General features: G+C 46.1%; 1 protein-coding gene across 3 annotated transcripts in view; it reads left to right on the top strand.

The window, feature by feature from the left end:
* The window catches only part of LOC140389564 (neprilysin-like), a 284568-nt gene extending 265387 nt beyond the window's left edge, over positions 1-19181 (top strand). For all 3 annotated transcript variants that reach the window (XM_072473793.1, XM_072473795.1, XM_072473794.1), the window contains exons 21-23: positions 1537-1632; positions 8244-8320; positions 13136-19181. In XM_072473793.1, coding sequence (XP_072329894.1) covers positions 1537-1632; positions 8244-8320; positions 13136-13235 — 273 coding nt within the window. In that variant the 3' untranslated portion in view covers positions 13236-19181. The remainder of the gene's footprint in view (positions 1-1536; positions 1633-8243; positions 8321-13135) is intronic.
* Positions 19182-20399: the final 1218 nt, after the last annotated feature.

Here is a 20399-nt window from a genome sequence, read left to right as displayed (position 1 = left end):
ACATGAATCCCAGGTCCCGGTTGAGGCCGCACTCATGTGTGCGGAACTTGGCTATAAACTTCTGCTCGGCGATTCTGCGTTGTCACGCGTCCTGAAGGCCGCCTTGGAGAACGCTTACCCGGAGATCAGAGGCTGAATGCCTTTGACTGCTGAAGTGTTCCCCGACTGGAAGGGAACATTCCTGCCTGGTGATTGTCGCGCGATGTCCGTTCATTCGTTGTCGCGGCGTCTGCATGGTCTCGCCAATGTACCACGCTTCGGGACATCCTTTCCTGCAGCGTATGGGGTAGACAACGTTGGCCGAGTCGCACGTGTATGTACCGCGTACCACTTTTAGCTGGCAGAGGGGAGCAGAAACCAAAACATCCCATAAAACCAACCCTATGTTTGGGATAATGAAGTGGGAATTGAACTTGTATTCCTATAAAATATTTACTGGACTAAATCTTTGAGTTAATAATGTGTTAATGACGCAAGCTGCGATTCATGTGCAAATCAGCCAGCAACTTCAGGGGATTAAGGAATATGCCGAACCCTGCAGATCTCCAGGATATCCTCAGCGATCTGCACTGTTCGGCTGTTTGCTTTGCACAAAACGCTTCTCACCCTTTGCCTTCCTGTTACCTTCAAGGACGTCTTGTGTGAGCGCATTAATTGCCCATTAAACCTTCTACAGAAATTTGAGACATGCAACTAATCATGTCAGCAGCTTTTTAACAACGTGATTATCGCCAAGATTGGCAGGCCCTCTGTCCACTTCTGTGACCTTGCCAGTTTCTTCGCCCACTAACGGGCAACTTGCCACTTTTCCCACTTCCTTGACATGTAAACATTGAAGGAAATGGTTTGGCAGGGGGCACATTGCAGGAAGCTGGGCCCACAGCTACCCAGCCCCCCCCCCCCCCCCCCCCCCCACCCCTCTGCCATTCAAATGAAAGGACAGCAAGATAGAATTGGCTGACTATCTCCTCACTTTGTTTGGAAATGCATGGTGAGGAGAGAAAATATTTCACTCTATCAGTAGGCAGCTGAGAGAGAGAAAGATAAGTTAGTGCTTCAGGTGCCCTGTGGGAGGAACAACCCTGAGAATTTGACCTATCCCTTCACAGCTCCAGGGACCCGGGTTCGTTTCCCGGCTTGGGTCACTGTCTGTGCGGAGTCTGCACCTTCTCCCCGTGTCTGCGTGAGTTTCCTCCGGGTGCTCCGGTTTCCTCCCACAGTCCAAAGATGTGCAGGTTAGGTGGATTGGCCATGATAAATTGCCCTTAGTGTCCAAAAAGGTTGGGTGGGGCTACTGGGTTATGGGGACACGGTGGAGCTGTGGGGATAGGTAGAGTGCTCTTTCCACGGGCCGGTGCAGATTCGATGGGCCGAATGGCCTCCTTCTGCACTGTAAATTCTATGATTCTATTGTTCTATGATTCTCCCTCTCTGCCTCTTCTCCCTTCCTTTCAGGCACACTCGCCCTGTGCATTATCAGCATTCCCGACCTGTGCAGCAGTTTCTAATCTGTCACCTTGAATGTACGTTTTGCAGGCTTACCAGTTGCACGTGAAGAAAAGTGGGCAGGATGGCCTGCTGCCTGGTGTTAACCTGAACCACAATCAACTCTTCTTCCTGAACTTCGCACAGGTGAGGCCACCTGGTTTCTGCTGAATTTTGTTTTGCATTGAAACTGTCCCAATAAAAAATATAAAGTCAGTGGTGCCAATATGCAGTCCCTGTGCCAGGATGCCAGCTACAAGCATATAGGCAGCATGGTAGCATAGTGGTTAGCATTATGGCTTCACAGCGCCAGGGTCTCCGGTTCGATTCCCGGCTTGGGTCACTGTCTGCGGAGTCTGCACGTTCTACCCGTGTCTGCGTGCATTTCCTCCAGGCGCTTCCATTTCCTCCCACAAGTCCCGAAAGGCATGCTATTAGGTAATTTGGACATTCTGAATTCTCCCTCTGTTACCTGAACAGATGTTGGAGTGTGGTGACTGGGCGATTTTCACAGTCACCTCATTGCAATGTTAATGTAAGCCTACTTGTGACAATAAAGATTATTATTATATTACGTGCCATGTGTCTGCCCTTTTTACCAGTCTGCCCTTGCCGCTCCTTGAAGTCTGCTATTTCTGTGTTTCCAAGTCTCATATTTTCTGCAAACTTTGAGATTATGTCTAACTAAACCCAAATCCAGGTTACTGATACGTATCAAAAAAAGCAGCGCTTCTAATCCTCATCCCTGTAGAACACCATTGCATACGTCTCTCTAGCCAGAAAAACAATTGTTGTCTTAGGCTCTGCCTTTGTGCCCGAGTTGATTTTGTGTCCATGGATACCCCTTTAATACCTTGGACTTATGTACGATACTGGAACGGAAGCTGCACAGCTGCTGCCAGTAAGAACTGGGCACAGGGAATGGTGTTGGGACCATATCAGGTGGGCCCTCATTTACATTAGGCTGATGAGGGGCAGACACTTGAGGCAGGTCCCCCGGTGTAATGGGTATTGATGTTGGATTTACACACACTGGCTGGTGGACATGACCCAGGAATTGGGGGGGGGAGGGGGGGGGGGGGGGGGGGAAGGCGGTTTGTTGAGGAAGGAGGGAGAGTGGATTGTGATGCCCATGGAATCAGGAGAACACTCCTGATTCTGCTACCACTCAGGATTGTAAATTAAAGGTTGTAACTTCTTGACGAACACAGGCAGTCACTGAAGACTCCTAAGTGAACCAGATTCAACACTCGTACCAGTCAATACAGGCAAATGATCAAAAAGGGTTAGATTTAGGCCCTTTACCTACATAGAATTTACAGTGCAGAAGGAGGCCATTTGGCCCATCGAGTCTGCACCGGCCCTTGGAAAGAGCACCCTACCTAAGGCCACACCTCCACTGTATCCCCGCAATCCAGCAATGCCACCCAACCCAACCCAACCTTTTTTGTTTTGGACACTAAGGACAACTTAGCATGGCCAATCCACCTAACCTGCTCATCTTTGGACTGTGGGAGGAAACCGGAGCACCCGGAGGAAACCCACGCAGACACGGGGAGAATGTGCAGACTCCGCACATACTTACTGACCAACCTGTCTAGACCTTTAATCTGCCTGTTTTAGGCAATGAACTAGCACTTGGATTAACATGTGTGCAGATTGTGTAGTGGCCATTCCATTGCTAAATTGTATTTTTGGCACATATTTTGTGTCTATTTTATTCACTAATTAGACTTAATTCCTTCAAAGTGCTTTTCAGAATTTACTGGATAAGTTAATCCAGCACAAGCACATTATGAAGAACTGCAAGTGGGACTTTCCAGCTCTTCCCTCTAGCGGGATCTTCCTGCCCTGCCAAAGTCGATCCCTGGACAGACGAGCCTTGAAAGATGCTGTCTAGTTCAGCAGGACTGTAAGATCCCGCCGGCAGCCAATGGCAGGTGGGAGAAATGGGAAAACCTGCCATGGAGGGGGCAGAAAAATTCCAGGCTATGTTTCTCTTCCGAACATCTTTGGGATTCATGCCCTCCGGCTAAAAACCATCACATCACTGATATGTGCAGGGCTGGATTGTGTGCGGTGAGGAGGCAAGGTTAGAATTAGAGTCAGCAATAAAGCTCCCCTGGCCAAATAGCTTCCCATTCTTTGCACTTGAAGCCTGCCCTTTGAACATGGCACCAAAGAGCCCTCGCAGAGCGATGCTGCATCGCAGCTCAGATTGCCGAGGAGAAGGTGGAACCATTCTTTTCACTTAATTCTTGAAATGTCAGAGTCACCACCAAGGCCTACATTTATTGTTCATCCCTAATTTCCCAGAAAAGGTGATGGTTGGGCTTTCTTGCATCACTGCATTCCCAGTAGTGAAGTTACTTGGGTAGGGATTTCTAGGATTTTGACCTTGGTGACAAAAAAGGAATGTCTAACATGCTTGTTGTAAACCACACAGGTCTCACCGGGTGGGAATGATTCCCTGCCCATGGACCTTGCAGAATACGAGCTCCCCCGATAAGGGGGAAGGGGACCTCTAACAATGTCTGGCTTTGTACAAATAGAGTTGGCCAGTAAGGCAGCGACAAGTGAAGGCCTAGTAGGGAACGACTGGAGCCGAATATAATAGTAGTTGTAACAAAATTAAGTTTTGTTTCCCCTAACTCGGTACAGACTCTTTTTTTTCATGGAATTTACAGTGCAGAAGGAGGCCATTCGGCCTATCGAGTCTACACCAGCCTCTGAAAGAGCACCCATGAGCTCACACCTCCACGCTATCCCCGCAACCCCAACTAACCTTTGGACACTACGGGGTAATTTCGCATGACCAATCCACCGAGCCCGCACATCTTTGGACTGTGGGGGAAACCGGAGGAAGCCCACGCAGACACGGGGAGAACGTGCAGACTCCGCACAGACGGTGACCCAAGCCGGGAATCAAACCCGGAACCCTGGCGCCGTGTTGCAACAGTGCTAACCAATTTGAAAAATTTACACACCGTGTTTATGAATCCATTTCATATTTTAACCCAAACTTTTAAATCCTGTGTGAAAATTCATGTTGGGATTTAAAATATCTTCTTTGTCCTCTGAAATGTCAATATACATACTGGAACAGATTTTATTAATAGCTCTCACAGCTGGCACTTTTCACAAAGATGCAGAACTAATTTTTAATCACTATTCATTAGCTTTCAAGAGATCTGCAGACATGCAATTAAGTAGCCAATGGTTCTTTATTTCCATATTAAGAAGCCCATAATAAGAGCAGGTCTCGCTGTGCAGGGCACCATCAAGGTTGAAATGAGTAAGAGAGGGTGAGGGGTGGAGATATATTTTGCACAGCAGAGTTCCGTGGCCCCACATACACTGCCTGTATGGGTAGTGGAAACAGATTCAATACTAACTGTTCAAAGGGAATTCAATAATATTTGAAAAATAATTTGTCCTTCTCTGGGGAATGAGAAGAAAGGCATGAGATTAATTCAATAGCTCTTGTGAAGCACCAGCACCCGCACAACGGACTAAATGACCTTCTAATTCTATCAGAAGATATCATCATGAAATAATTATTGGATCACAACAACAGCAGTTTATCTTTATATAACACCTTTAACATACTGTCCCAGTTATTCTGATCTCCGGACGTAACCTGAAAACGCACTGGGCGGAACCCCTTTGGAAGTACCAATGCGAGGACGTCACAGGGAATTGCCCAGATAGCATTTGACAAAGAATTGGCACAGTGGTTAGCACTGCTGCCTCATAGCACCAGGGATCAGGGCTCAATTCCGGCCTTGGGTGACTGTGTGGAGTTTGCACTTTCTCCCCGTGTCTGCGTGGGTTTCCTCCGGGTGCTCCGGTTTCTCCCCAAAGTCTAAAGATGTGCAGGTTGGGTGGATTGGCCACGCTAAATTGCCCCTTAGTTTCCAGGGATGTGTGCATTAGGTTACAGGGATAGGGCGGGGTGGACGGAGGAGTGGACGTGGGTAGGGTGCTCTTTTGGAGGTTGGGTGCAGACTCAATGGGCCGAATGGCCTCCTTCTGTACTGTAGGAATTCCATGATTCCATGATACTCATCTGTCCCATAGATATTTGAGCAGACTTTTTAAAATGTGGTGCTAATGCACTATTGACATCTAGTTGCACAATATGGATATTGCAAGAGTATTTTTAAATGATTCTTAGGATGTGTGTCACTGACCAGGGTGGCATTCACTAACCATCCAAAAGTCGTGGTGGACCTTTTCTTGACATGTTTTGATGCAACTGAGTGGTCAGCCAAAGCACTTCAGAGGGTAGTTAAGAGTCAGCGACACTGGTGTGAAGCTGGAGTCATAGCATGCTTCCTTCTTCAGAGCACATTGGTGACCCTGTTGGGTTTTTAAGACAATTCAGCAGCTTCCTGGGCAACGTTACCAACATTAATCTCCAGATTTTTTTGAAGCTCAGCTTCTTATGGAAGGATTTGAACCCACAATCTTTGGCTTATTAGTCCAGTGACATAACCGCTACAGTAACAGTACCCTGTATTATCTCTATCCAGCCCCACTGTTCCAAACCCCCCGCCCCTCAACATGTCCCCCCCTCCCACAACAGTATAAACCTGACCCTATTTCCAGTTCTCTCGAGCTTTGACGAAGAGTCACCCAGACTCAAAACATTAGCACCCTCTCTCTCCACAGATGCTGCCAGACCTGCTGAGTATGTCCAGCATTCTCTGTTTGTGTTTCAGATTCCAGCGCCTGCAGTAATTTGCTTTTAATCCTATATTATCGTGTACAACCTGCTGCCTTTGCCCAATTCTATCATGAATGATTAGAAAAAAAGCAATCCTGAGCTTAGGCAGACCAATTAGTTTCTACTGTTTCTTGCTTAAGGAACATGACTAGATGGCATATTAAAGTCATCCCCTGAAAGTTGCTGTTAAAGGTTAGGAACAGAGAATCATAGAATTTACAGTGCAGAAGGAGGTCATTTAGCCCATCGACTCTGCACCGGCCCTTGGAAAGAGCACCCAATTAAGCCGCCACTTGCACCCGATCCCTGTAACCCCACCTACCATTTTTATGGACACTAATGGGCAATTTAACATGGCCAATCCACCTAACCTGCACATCTTTGGACTATGGGAGGAAACCGGAGCACCCGGAGGAAACCACGTGAACACGGGGAGAACGTGCAGACTCCGCACAGACAGTGACCCAAGCCGAGAATCGAACCTTGGACCCTGGAGCTGTGAAGCAACAATGCTAACCACTGTGCTACCGTTCCGCCCAGATCTGGCTGAGGTCATTCAGTCCTCAAACTTCTTTTGCCATTCAGTAGGATCACTGTTTATCTGTTCCTTAAATCTGTCTGATGTGTTAGGCAGGTCGGTTCAGTGTGGACTGCACTTGATGCAGTGATGCGAGAAACAGACCCCTAACACTGTAGAAGATCCAACACCGTTTTATTGAACGATAGAACTAACATACATCTTTATCTGTGGGTCGACACTATACTGAACTGACTGGAGACCTTGTACTAGCCTGACCAGACTTACTAGCTACCGCATGGTGTTTGCACTGTCCTAGCTCGTGGACTCTGACTGTCTCAGTGGCTGGGTCCCGAGAGAGCGGGAAACCTAGTGCCCTCTGGCTTTATAGTGGTGGTGTCCTGTCTGGTGATTGGCTGCACTGTGCTGTGTGCTTACTGGTCATCCTGTGTGTCAATCACTGCCTGTCTGCATTCCATTGTATACATGCGTGGATATTATGACATTGTCCACCTACTTTGGCTCCATATCCATTTAGAAAGCATGCTAACTAAAATCTGTTGATCGAGGTTTAAAATGATCAGTTGAGTTTACATCAATTGCTTTTTGTGGGAGTCTGTTGCACCCTTCCGCCATCCTTGGCACCAAGAGGTTTTTCTGAACTTGGTCGGGATTCTCCGTAGCGAGTCCGCCTCACTCCACTCCCGCTCCCTGCGAGGACGGAGAATTTGACGCTCAGCCAAATCTCCCATTCATTGCAGCAGGCTCGGAGAATCCCGTTTCCGTGAACGGATGGAGAATCCCGCCCCTTGCCTCCTTACTGCCCGTCACTGATTTTAACATGACTGCTTCTCTCCTATTTTGTGGCAAATCAAATAACCAATTAAAATAAATCAAATAAACTGAGGGGCACATTAAAGGGACAGCCCTTTAAAGGCATACTGCTTTCAACAAAAACAAATCACAATGAATGCTTGTCTCGTCAAACAATATCATTAAGCTCCAAAACTAACAGATCCCGTCTGATGATGGAGCTATCCTCCACTGAGACACTAAATCAACCCTTTCCAAACCTCCAGGTCTTCAAAGTTCTTAAAGGACTATCCAGGGAAATGAGGAGATGTGTGTCTGTATGTCACGTTGTTATACCTTGGAATGCGCAGTTTGGAACCGGTTTGAATGTTGCTTTTGGAAAGGAATTGGATAATCAATTGATGGGTCTAAATTTTCATGATTATGGTGAAAGAGCAGGAGGGTGGGATTCAATGGGTAACTCTTTCCAAGATCCAGCATAAAATCGAATGGCCATCCTCTGTTTTGTATGGTTCTGTGTGCTATGATTCAGGGAGTGAGAAGTCTCGACACAAATAAGATTGAATTGGCTGGCCTTTATCCAAGCTCATGTGCCACAATTTGAACAGTCTAACATGTTGTGTAGATATTGTGATATAGTTGCCAGTAAAGTAATTCCTGAGATCTGAGTAATAATGAGTGTAATCATTGCTTTGCCAGGTGTGGTGTGGAATATACAGGCCGGAGTATGCTGTTAACTCCATCAAGACCGATGTGCACAGCCCAGGCAAATTCAGGTGAGGGTTTGGACCCTGTTACAAAGTCTGATCTGATTTGTAAGTTTTCTTCATTTTATTAAAGACAACTACAGACTATTCCAACTCTGCTCGCCTCTCTTCTTCCACCCTCCATAACCACGAACTTATTCAAAACTATGCGCAGAAGTTTGCCTAAAATATGCAGAGTGACACAGCGGGCAGGATTAATTAGGAGGAGGCACAAGTCCCAAAGCTGACTGTTCCCACCGTGTCGTTCGACACACGGCTGAAAACAAATGAAGGGGTTGGTCACACGATGTCACGCCGGCAACTTTGATTTGAAAAGTACCCTCCCCCACAGAACACCCACCCACGCAACGCCCCCAAAGAAGACGTCTCCCCCTGCCTCCCCCACCATAGAACCCCTGCCCATAAAAAGCAACCCACACAACACCCCCCTGGCGATGCCCCTTGGCACTGCCCAAAGGGAGGCCTGTTGTATTTCATGTCAGCACGAATGGACAATGTAATGAGGGCGTGGTGGCGGGTTCGATTATCAGACATTAAAAACCCAATAATGACATTTAAATGTATTCAAATGGGGATCCCAATGTTCAATATTGGAATTCCCATTCTGTCACCGATGGGGGAGGGCAGCGATAATCGCCATGGAAATCCACGCGGCTGTAAACCGAGTTTGGGGATTCCTGTGGGATTTCCCGCTCCTGCAGCTGATCTTGCCTCCCGACAACAAGAATTGAAAATCCCCCTCCACCCCACTTTTGTTTTCCTATCTGAACTCACACCAAGAACGTTCAACATACACCTCTGTCCTCAATAACCTTCATTGGTTCTCAGTCGCCCAACCCCTGAAATTCAGAATTCTCATGCTTGTATTTAAATCCACCCATGGCCTTACCCCTCCCTAGCTTGATAACCTCCTCGAGACCTACAACCCTCTGACACTGTTGAATGTCTCTATTTCTAGCCTCTTGTGAATCCCCAGTTTCCTTGACCTTTTTATGGCAAATGTGACCTCGGCTGTCTACACCCTAAGCTCTGGAATTCCCTCTCCACTTCTCTACCCCTCACTTTTCACAGCTACCAATTTTCTATGAGCCAATGTTGCACAACCGATGTAAACCAATTGAGGAATATAGAGACCAGGGGAGGCCATTCAGGCATTCAACTGTTTGGAGTCACACCTAGCCCAAAGGGTGGCTTTTGGAGGCCAAACATCTCAACCACAGAGAATCGCTGTAGAAGTTCCTCGGGATAGTGTTTGAGATCCCACCATTTTCAGCTGTTTCATCAAAGACTTCCCCTCATCATGAGGTGAGAAGTGTGGCTGTTCGTTGATGATTGCACAATGTGCAGAACCATTTACTACTCAATTTTACCTAACCCCAGCTGATGTGCTTGTCGTACCAGTGAGGGCACATAAAATGGGGTGGGCACCCATTCCCCCCCCCCCCCCCCCCCCCCCCCAGGTTCTCGCCAATACAGGGCACAGATTGATACTGAAGTAGGTAACATATTTAAATGAATAATCATAGAATTTACAGTGCAGAAGGAAGCCATTCGGCCCACTGACTCTGCACTGGGCCTTGGAAAGAGCACCCTATTTAAGTCCCACGCCTCTACCCTATACCCTTTATCCCCGTAACCCAACCTAACCTTTTTGGACACTAAGGGCAATTTGGCATGGCCAATGCACCTAATCTGCACCTCTTTGGACTGTGGGAGGAAACCGGAGCACCCGGAGGAAACCCACACACACACGGGGGGAACGTGCAAACTCCACACAGACCGTGACCCAAGCCGGGAATCGACCTGGGACCCAGGAGCGGTGAAGCAACTGTGCTAACCACTATGCTACCGTGCTGCCCAAATCAAGGGTGTGGTAATACCAGGTATTGCGGTACCAGAGAGAGGAATAACCATTGGCTAGACCGCGGGGTCTACCATTGGGCAATGTACATAGCCCCGCCCTGAGAGGCGGGGTATAAGAACCGATGCCGTCCCAGCAGCCTCCACTTCTGTAACATCGCTGCTGGGTACAGTTCTATCTGATTAAAGCTGAATCGATATGACTCCACGTGGACTCAAGCGTATTGATTGTGTATCAAAGGGTCAATTAGGTTTTTTATCAAGACAATTGACCCTGATAATACGTTGCCCAGAGCATAAAACATTTAGGTGGGAAAGCCTGTTATTTAAACTTTAATTTTTAAAGAGGGCAAAGCGGCTTTTTGGGGCCGGATGGCGGACAACCCTTGAGATCAAACTCTCCCTTCCTACCCGCTCCCTACCTTAAAGCCAAGCTCCCCCACCCTTTTACCTAACCTACCCAAACTGTCATAGCCAAAGACCCTGGGCATCTTTTCCTTCTGCAGTCCCTGGGGTGGCAACTCATTACTTCCTGGTACTGCTTGGTTGGACACAGCTGCCGGCCAATCGGGTGGGCCAGCAACTCCAGAGGGCGGGGCTCCCACCCCTCAGCCCTCATTCGTCTGCCCCACAGCAATTTATGGAATTCTATGGCAGGTTATTCACCTCCTGACTCCTCAAAGCCTGTCCACAAACCACAGATCAGCAGTGTGATGAAATACCCTACACATACCTGAATGATGGTAGCTGCAAAAACACTCAAGAAGCTCAACATAATCCAGGACAGATCAGACTGTTTGATTGGCACCCCAACCAGCACGTTAAGCGTTTACCTCCTCTCTGACACCGATGCAGACTGGCAGCAGGGTGTACCATCTACAAGATGCACTGCAGTAACTCCCCAAGGCTCTTTAGATAGCACCCTCCAAATTCTCAACCACTACCATTTAAAAGGACAAGGGAAGCAGAACCATGCGAACAGCACCACCTGAAAATTCCCCTGCAACCCACACACTGACTTGGAAATATATTGTCGTTCTTTCACTGCCGCTGGGTCAGAATCCTGGAACTCCCTTCTTAACAGCACTGATGGTGTACTTACACCACATGGATTGCAGGGGTTCAAGAATAATCTTTATTAGTGTCACAAGTAGGTTTACATTAACACTGCAATGAAGTTACTGTGAAAATCCCCCAGTCGTCACATTCCACCGCCTGTTCGGATACACAGAGAATTCAGAATGTCCAATTCAAGCGCGTCTTTCGGGACTTGTGGGAGGAAACCGGAGCATCGGGAGGAAACCCACGCAGACACGGGGAGAATGTGCAGCCGCTGCGCCGACTGTGACCCAAGCAGGTATTGAATCTGGGACCCTGGCACTGTGAAGCAACAGTGGTAACCTTTGTGCTACCGTGCTGCCCATTACAAGGCAGCTCACCAGGGTAGCATGGTGGTTAGCACAGTTGCTTCACAGCTCCAGGGTCCCAGGTTCAATTCCCGGCTTGGGTCACTGTCTGTGCGGAGTCTGCATGTCCTCCCCGTGTGTGCGTGGGTTTCCTCCGGGTGCTCTGGTTTCCACCCACAGTCCAAAGATGTGCAGGTTAGGTGGATTGGCCATGATAAATTGCCCTTAGTGTCCAAAAAGGTTGGGTGGGGTTACTGGGTTACAAAGATAGGTTGGAAGTGTGGATTTAAGTGGGGTGCTCTTTCCAAGGGCTGGTGCAGACCCGATGGGCCGAATGGCCTCCTTGTGCACTGTAAATTATATGATACGATATGATATATTATATATATATGATATCTTCTTCATCTTCTCAAGGGCAATTTGGGATGGACAACAAGTGGCAGTAATGCTTGTATCCTATGAAGGAATAATTAAAATAATTAGATTGTCATTGATCTGTACCATTAATCCCCAATTTTATTCAGTAACCTTTAATAACCTGACCTAAGAAAAATATATAAATTGCAGTTTTAAAATTTTCAATTAATCGGCCAGATGTTTATGGAGAGAGTTCCAGATTTCTGCTACCTTTGCATGAAGAAGTGTTTCCTGATATTACCCCTGAACAGTCTGGCTCTATTGTGCAGGTTATGCCACCTCCCCCCTGTGTGTTCTGAAGCCTCTCGCCATTGGAAATATTTACCTCTATCATATAAAATCCTTTAATAATTTTAAATACGTCAATTCAATCAGCCCTGAATCTTCCATATTCAAGTGAATACAAATCTACTCTATGCAAACTGGCCTCTTATGTTTTGAGCCCCAGTATCATTCTGGTGAATCTTTACTGCTCACACTCCAAAGCAATACACCCTCCCTCTGCACAGAACTGAATACACTTTTCCAGATAGGGGTCTCACCCGATCTTCTCAGCCTTTCTGAGAAAAAGGCCAATATTCTTTCAGCATTTCATTAATTTTGACAATAAAAACAGAAAATGCAAGATAACCTCAGGAGGTCTGGCAACATCTGTGGGGAGCGAAACAGAGTTAACATTTTGAGTCCATATGACTCCTCTTCAGAACTGAAGAGAGGTACAAATGTGATGTATTGTACCATTGGAGAGGTGGGTGGAGGAGCTGAGGAAGAATAGAGGGGTCAGGGCTAGGTTGGAGCTAAGGAGAGATTGACAAAGATGCCATGGACAGAAGACAAAGGGGGTGACGACGGTAATATATTGGACTAAAGAAGTGCTGAGAGTGGCATAAAGGTGAGATAGCAGGATGTGTTGATAGGAAAACGAAGGTCAGCGCTCAGTGAAAGCAAAGCTGAAGAAATAGTGACAGAAGGCCGTCTGGGGGAGGGGGGTGTTAGTTGCATTGGGAAAAACCAAGGAAACAAAAACTAATTGATTCATTTTTGTACCTGTCCACCAGATGTAAGTGATTAAAACCCAGTCGCTGTATAACCCAATCTTACTTGATTGATTCTTGATTATTTTCTCTCTCTTATATTGCAGAGTTTTAGGATCTCTCCAGAATTTTGAAGAATTCAGTAATGCTTTTCACTGCACAAAGAATGACTACATGAATCCCGTAAAGAAATGCCGTGTTTGGTAGCCAAACTGTTCCTGCTGTACTTAAAACTATCTAGAATGTCTTCTTCCAGGATTTGTAAGTGGATGAAACGTTGAATGGAATGAATCACTTTGTACTTAGTAATAAGGATAGATCAATGCCCATTTTTGCTGATACCTCATATCAATCAAATTACCGTAACTGCTAATATCCAACAAATCAATTGGGGGAAAAAAAAATCCTGTGTTGGTAAGTATCACGACTGCATCGTAAGCCTCAGCTACATTTAATGTTGTGGCTTCAATGGTACGCAATCCCAGTGGAAAATGAAGAATTGCTGACATTCAAAAGCAAAGTGCTGCAGATGCTGGAAATCTGAAATAAAAACATAAAATTCTGTAAGTATTCAGCAGGTCTGGTAGCATCTGTGGAGAGAGAGAGACAGCGTTAATGGCCGAGATCTTCCAGGTGGATCCTGCTGCGGGCGGGACTGGAAAATGCAGCGAGCCAGCCAAAAGTCCATTGACTTTGGCGGCACGGGTAATTCCCGCCGGTGAGCGGGACAGGAAGATCCCGCCGCGTTTCAAGTCGATGACCTTTCATCAGGACATTGCTTATGTTCGCTGGCTGCATGCGCCTCCCATAACTAAAATCACAGGCATAAAAGGAGGTTTCGGGAAGGTAACGTGATACTACCGGCATTTTAACTGATGGTGGAATGTAAACGTTAACCCGATGCCAGGCACGCTTGGCAAATGGGTGGCAGAAAATGCAAAACTGACAACCCTAAATTGATTAGAAACTCCCCCCTCCACACAGGATAAAGTGGCTATTCGAGTGTGCAATCCTTTTTAAACAGAGAGAATGACAACTACATTAAAATGAAGGGTTAGCAGAGAATTGGTGAATGGCCTAAGAAGCACAGGCTATGAAAAGAAGGAGCTCCCTGAGTTTCACGCCACTGTCAGGGGAACAGATGGTGTTCAGGTATTTGCCTGTAGTCATGTGAAAAAAAATCAGAGGGAGACATGTCGCTGATCTAGTTTTGCAGCTATTTTTAAAGCGACCTTGGAATGATGTGAATTGTAATGATATGAGTTTCTGATCAGGGATTAGGGAAAACATTCACTGGATATCTCCGGCACCCATGCCTATTAACCTCCCTTAATAGATAGAAGTTCTACAACATAAAGATGGCTTTGGTTGTTGACAGGAATGGTTTTCACAAATTGGCATTTCATAGTCTCTCAGTAGTCACATGTGACTGAGAGTTTGCATATGTGTTAATCTGTACAGAAAGAAAGAACCTTTTGAATATATATATAGCACCTTTTATGACATCAGGAAGTCCCGAAAGCACTTTAAAACATTTCAGACATGGGAAGATTGAGATTACTGTCTGGGAGGAATTGCTACCAATTGTTCACAATGGTGACCAATTGTTCTTCGAGCTGCATCACGCTTTCAATCACGACGTCTTAGCGACGTCGCGGGGGGCAGCAGAGAAGGAAAGAAGAGAAAGAAAAATCCTGCTGTCCTGATCCCACTACCTCATAGGACATCCTGCCCATGCGCCCAAAGATATGTTGCTCGAGAATCCACCTGCTCAGTCACATGAAGACACATGACAGGAACTTGCGATCCTGAGGAGACCTCATCCTCGAATTAAGAGACAGCCGACTCTGACTTTATGAAGTGCAGTCACTGTTGGAATGTGGGGAAACGGCTGTTACTTAGTGCACAGCAAGCTACCACAGATAGCAATGTGATAACGCCCAGATAAGATTTTTGTGCGGTGTTGGTTGAGAGATCAATACTGACGTGGGTGTTGCGAAAAACCACAATTGAATATTGAAAAGAAAATCAGTGTTTACTAAACTAACTGTTCAATATAAATGAGGAACAGTCATCCAACTTTAAGCAAATTGTTACTGAGGCACATTTTCCTATGTTATATTAATGTGGTATAACGCAAATATGGGCAGCACATTAGCCCTGTTGCTTCACAGCTCCAGGGTCCCAGGTTCGATTCCCGGCTTGGGTCACTGTCTGTGTGGAGTCTGCACGTTCTCCCTATGTCTGCGTGACTTTCCTCCGCGTGCTCCGGTTTCCTCTCACAAGTCCCGAAAGACATGCTGTTAGGTAATTTGGACATTCTGAATTCTCCCTCCGTGTACCCGAACAGGCGCCGGAATGTGGCGAATAGGGGATTTCCACAGTAACTTCATTGCAGTGTTACTATAAGCCTTCTTGTGACATTAAAGATTATTATTATTCCTGTTATAGATCAAGGTATAAATATATTGAATATTAATCTGGATAATATTCAGGATTAATCAGCTGCACTCCTCTCCCACATGAAGCCATCTTAAGTGAACATAGAACATAGAACATGCAGGCCCATCGAGTCAGCACCGACCCACTCAAGCCCTCACTTCCACCCTATCCCCGTAACCCAATAACCCCTCTTAACCTGGACACTAAGGGCAATTTAGCATGACCAATCCAACTAACTTGCACTTCTTTGGACTGTGGGTGGAAACCGGAGCACCCGGAGGAAACCCACACAGACACGGGGAGAACGTGCAGATTCCACACAGACAGTGACCCAGCGGGGAATCGAACCTGGGACCCTGGTGCTGTGAAGCCGCAGTGCTATCCACTTGTGCTACCACGCTGCCCGTGGTTGGAAGATCATGGCTGTTTGTACCCACACTTCCAACAACTGCCTGACATCCTGGAGATTTGTAACATCAAGGTCTAGATTGTGAAAGAGTTTTATTCCATGCCTTCAAATAGTCAGAATTTTTTTAAACTAACCTTTTCCAAATAATAATCAATGTCACCAAATTAGGATGTCAATTTATTGCATTGTTTTTGGAGCTTGCTGTGCATGAACCAGGTTCCACTTTTCCTCCAGTGACTAAACTTCAGAAACCTTTAATTGGCTGTAAAGTGCTTTTGGATGTCCTGACACCATAGCAAGGACTATAAAAATGCAAGTCTTTCTTTTCAAATCTTTTTTACGTTGTGCCCCATACCAGAAGCCTTTATCAGAAATTAAAAATGTGATGATTTTCCATGAATAGTTGCTCTGATTCAGATTTGATTTTCACTACATCAAGGATAACAGCAAGTGTAGAATCATGGGATTTGTCCGGATATTGTTGAGCAACAAATCACATGCCTGACCTGAAGTCATCTATTCGAGGAGCCTACAAAGAGGCCTATCGTAAGACACTTCATCAATGCTAACCTTGGAACCCAAAGACCTCCAATATTTAAGCATAACATTTGCATGTCAACAGCCACCCGACTGAGTGTCTGTTTTGCATGTAATTTAATGAGCTCAAGGTGCCACCAGAGGTGCCTGCTTCGACACCTGTCTGAGCTGGGTCAAGTAGCAATGCCCTCTCTCTGTCCCAAACCAGACACACAGTGCTTGTTTCCAAAATCTCCTTCCTCCGCCCTTTTGAAAAGGGGCCTTCAGAGATTGGAATGTTACTAACCAGCTCAAATGTGGGTAGAGCACGAATTTTAAAAAAAAAATATGGACGGAAAAAAATCAGTCCCTGGAACTCTTTTTTAAAAATAAAATGGAAAATGCACAGCAGGTCAGGCAGCCTCTGTAGGAAAAAGATACGTTGAGGCTTTGAGTGAGGCTCCTCAATGCAACTGATGATATTCAGCTGAAGGATCCTAACTTAAATATTGACCGCTCTTTCTCTTTCAAATGCTGACCAGATATAGCAGTGCTTGTGTCCCAGGAAATAATAACGTTTAATTCAGCATGCTAACATAGCCAAGGTGGAACTCTGTTTTAATCGGGGTTTTTTTTTTGTCAAAGCTGTGTGTTGTGCTGAATGCTTGTTACTGCTGTATCGCCGATTTTGTGGGATTGCGCAGTTTGAGTTTAAGGGCAGTAGTTCTAAACGGCTGCTGTTCTCTTGTACAAATGTTTTAATGTGCCGACAGCAAGCTACCCAGGCACAGGGGGCTGGATTAGTATTTTAAACCAGTTAACATTTGCAGGAGAACAGTTGAGATCATTATTTCTGTTTTATGATTTGATATTTACGTCAACTTTGGGGATGAGGGAAGGAAATCGTATTCCCTTCAAAATTCTCACAGGAGGCACTCCAATTAGGTACAATTTGGGGACGCTCCTTCGCCGCCCCTGGATTCCTGCTGCCGAACAATGGGCTGGGCTGCATTTCGCGCACGATTTTCCTCCCGGTGAATTGAACGCACAGGAAAACTGCAGTCAAAACAATGTCCCAGTGGCTCCCTCATCCCCTGACCGACTAGCAACCAAATTTACCATTGGAGGAGAACATTTCCTGGATTGTACCTCATCCCTTCAGAAAACTTTTTGTTTTTTGAATGAAAAAAATATGCTTGGGTCACCTACAAGCGATGGATCCTACTGAAAGTTGATTTTATAAATTGAATCTGTCATCTAATGCTGTGGAGAAAAATAAAACCGTCCCCCCCCCCCTTTCATAAATATCCGATGAATCGTGTTTCGAGGAAACTATGGACCAGACTTTGGAGTTTTTTGTGCTATTGTTTTGCTTTGTTACCTCAGCAGCATTGTTATATTATGGCTTTGGCACATCTGCAAGATGATACGGAATTGAATGGAAATCAGTGTAAACCGTAGCAGTGAGAGTATGTAGTCCAATAGGCTGCACTTCGACGCTAGCTTAAAATTCTCATCCCTGTTTTCAGATAATCTCAATCTTCGTCAGTGCAACAATCTTCCTCCGCTCCAATTCTGGCCCATTGCGTGTGCCAGAATTTCCTGCAGTGAGTTGAATGCCGTGCTTAGACCCTAAATTCTGGACTTCCAACCTAAACCTCCTCCCCTTGCTGTCCCCCTCTCCTCCACCTTTAAGATGCTCCTTTCGGTCACCTCGTTCACTATGTGGTTCTGTGTCAAATTGCTTTTGTAACTTGTCTTCTCCCTCGAAGGCTCAAGAATGGGCAGCAGCCAACTGGTTCCTTGTCCAACTCGCTGTTGTTTACACAGGAATTTCATGATTCATCATGCCAAGCTCTTTCAATATCAGGGAGTTAAAGCCAAGCCCAGCCCTGACCACCATCTGCCATGCACGCGAGGGAGTGAGAAGGCAGGCTGGCATTTATTTCCATTTCTTTACAGTTTTGGCTGGAACGTGGAGGTAACATCAAGGGAGGGGGGGTGGGAGGGATGGTTGTGTGGTGGGCACATTGTTGTTCTGTCGGTGTGCTGAGCGTTCTGCCACAGAATGCAGGTTGGCACTGAGCTGTGGCACGGAGCCCCGGTTGTGATCTTCAAAAAAAATATCTCCTTTGCATTATTCCACATCAGAGGAGAAAGGACAGATTTCACACCCTGCATGAGCTCAAACTGCCGCCCTGTTCAGTTCAACGGACTGCACCAACGTAGTAGCTTCATGCCTCTCTGAATAAGTGGGCTGACCTTCCCATTTATTGAACTCTCCAGATCGGTCCAGTATTTCTGTGAACTTACAGATGCTCAGCTGTTTACCTGAACCGCCCCCCTGGCAGCCGAGCGCAGTTGGCGTGGGGGAATTGATGGCAAATGACCTGATTTTGGGCATATTTCATTCATCGTAGAATGTGGCATCGAGCTGTTTGCTGGCGTGTGTTCATGTCAAATCTGATAAATACTTTGTCGAGGCAATTCAGGGTTTTCAAATAAATCTTAAATCATTGGGGGGAAAGTCAAGTGGGCACGATGTCCGTCTCAAGTCTAGTCTAAAGTTCCAGTGGAAATGCAAGAAAGTTGTATATTAAAGGATTTTATTGCCAATAAATAAATCAGCTGATTTACAAATAAGCATTCTTTTATAGACATAGTTGAAATTATTTCAAAATAAAGCATCAAATGTTACTGATTTTCAAGATTAATCATTTATGAATGGTAAATGGAAGTCTAAAATGGATTCCTACTATGTAATGGATTAAATAACTGTTACTATATATGACACCAAAGATTTTCATATTTATTGTGACTGCCAGGTATCTCTACAGAGTACGTCTGGGTTGTGTACAGTTGCCATATGGATCATTGACCTTCTCTAGTTTATGTCCATTTCCAACCATTAACATGCCCAGTTATACTGGCAGCATCAGATTGTCACTTCCCGAACCCAGAGCGTGATAAGTATTTGGCTATTACCTGTTGCACACACAAATGTAAAAGACAAGATTAAGATATTTCACTCACACACTTAGCTTCTTCAAAGGCGCAAATTGTACAAACATGCATTGGCCAGGTAGTTTTTTTATTCTTTCGAAGGAAGTGACCATTGTTGGCCTCGCCAGCATTGTTTTGCGCATGCGTTGTTATGAGATGGTGTACGGTAATGCTCCACTCAATCTGAGCAATAGGATCCAGACCTGAGTGGGTTAAAATGGGATGGTGCAGTGCAGTCCCAATGTTAACCAACTGCACAAAGGATGGCCTGTGCGCTGAATCTTAGAATCACGACAATGTAGAAGGAGGCCATTCGGCCCATTGAGTCTGCACCAACTCTCTCTGAAAGAGCGCCCTATCTCGGGTCAGACTCCCATCATTCCCCCGCAACCCAGTCACCCGACTTATCCTTTTGCACACTGAAGGGACAATTTATCATGGCCAACCCACCTAACCTGCACATCTTTGCAATGTGGGAGGAAACCGGAGCACCTGGAGGAAACCCACGCAGACATGGGGAGAATGTGCAAACACCACGCAGGCAGTCACCCGAGGCCAGAATTGAACTGCTATGAGTCAGCAGTGCTAACCACTGTGCCACCCTTGGTACTTGGGTGAAACTGCATTCGGAACAAGGGGATTTGACTACCATCTGACCTAAACGTTTTACAGCACAGTGGAGTTTTGGGAGGGGGGTGGGGGAGTGGGAGGTGGTTGGTGAATGTCCCCTGCTCTGCGAGCAACGGGAGACTTTCAGAACCACTCCAGGAAATAATCCCAACCCGGTCATGTCATTTCAGGAGCTTCCTCAGTCATTTCTGCCCAGTTCCTATTTGGCAAAGAGCAAGCAGAGCTGAAAGCTGAGGTGCAAGTGGCCACTCCGGACCCAAAGGTGGCACCCAGCATTTTGTATGTTGACTGGTATCTTGGCTGAGAGGTAATATACCAGGCTTCTTAACAGCACCTTAACTACCGTAGGGATCTCGGTAAGACAAGTGACC

The sequence above is a fragment of the Scyliorhinus torazame genome, chromosome 14, assembly GCF_047496885.1.
Source record: "Scyliorhinus torazame isolate Kashiwa2021f chromosome 14, sScyTor2.1, whole genome shotgun sequence".
In the NCBI taxonomy this organism is placed as follows: domain Eukaryota; kingdom Metazoa; phylum Chordata; class Chondrichthyes; order Carcharhiniformes; family Scyliorhinidae; genus Scyliorhinus; species Scyliorhinus torazame.
The sequence above is the reverse complement of the archived record's forward strand: the minus strand, read 5'-3'. Positions and strand labels throughout refer to the sequence as shown.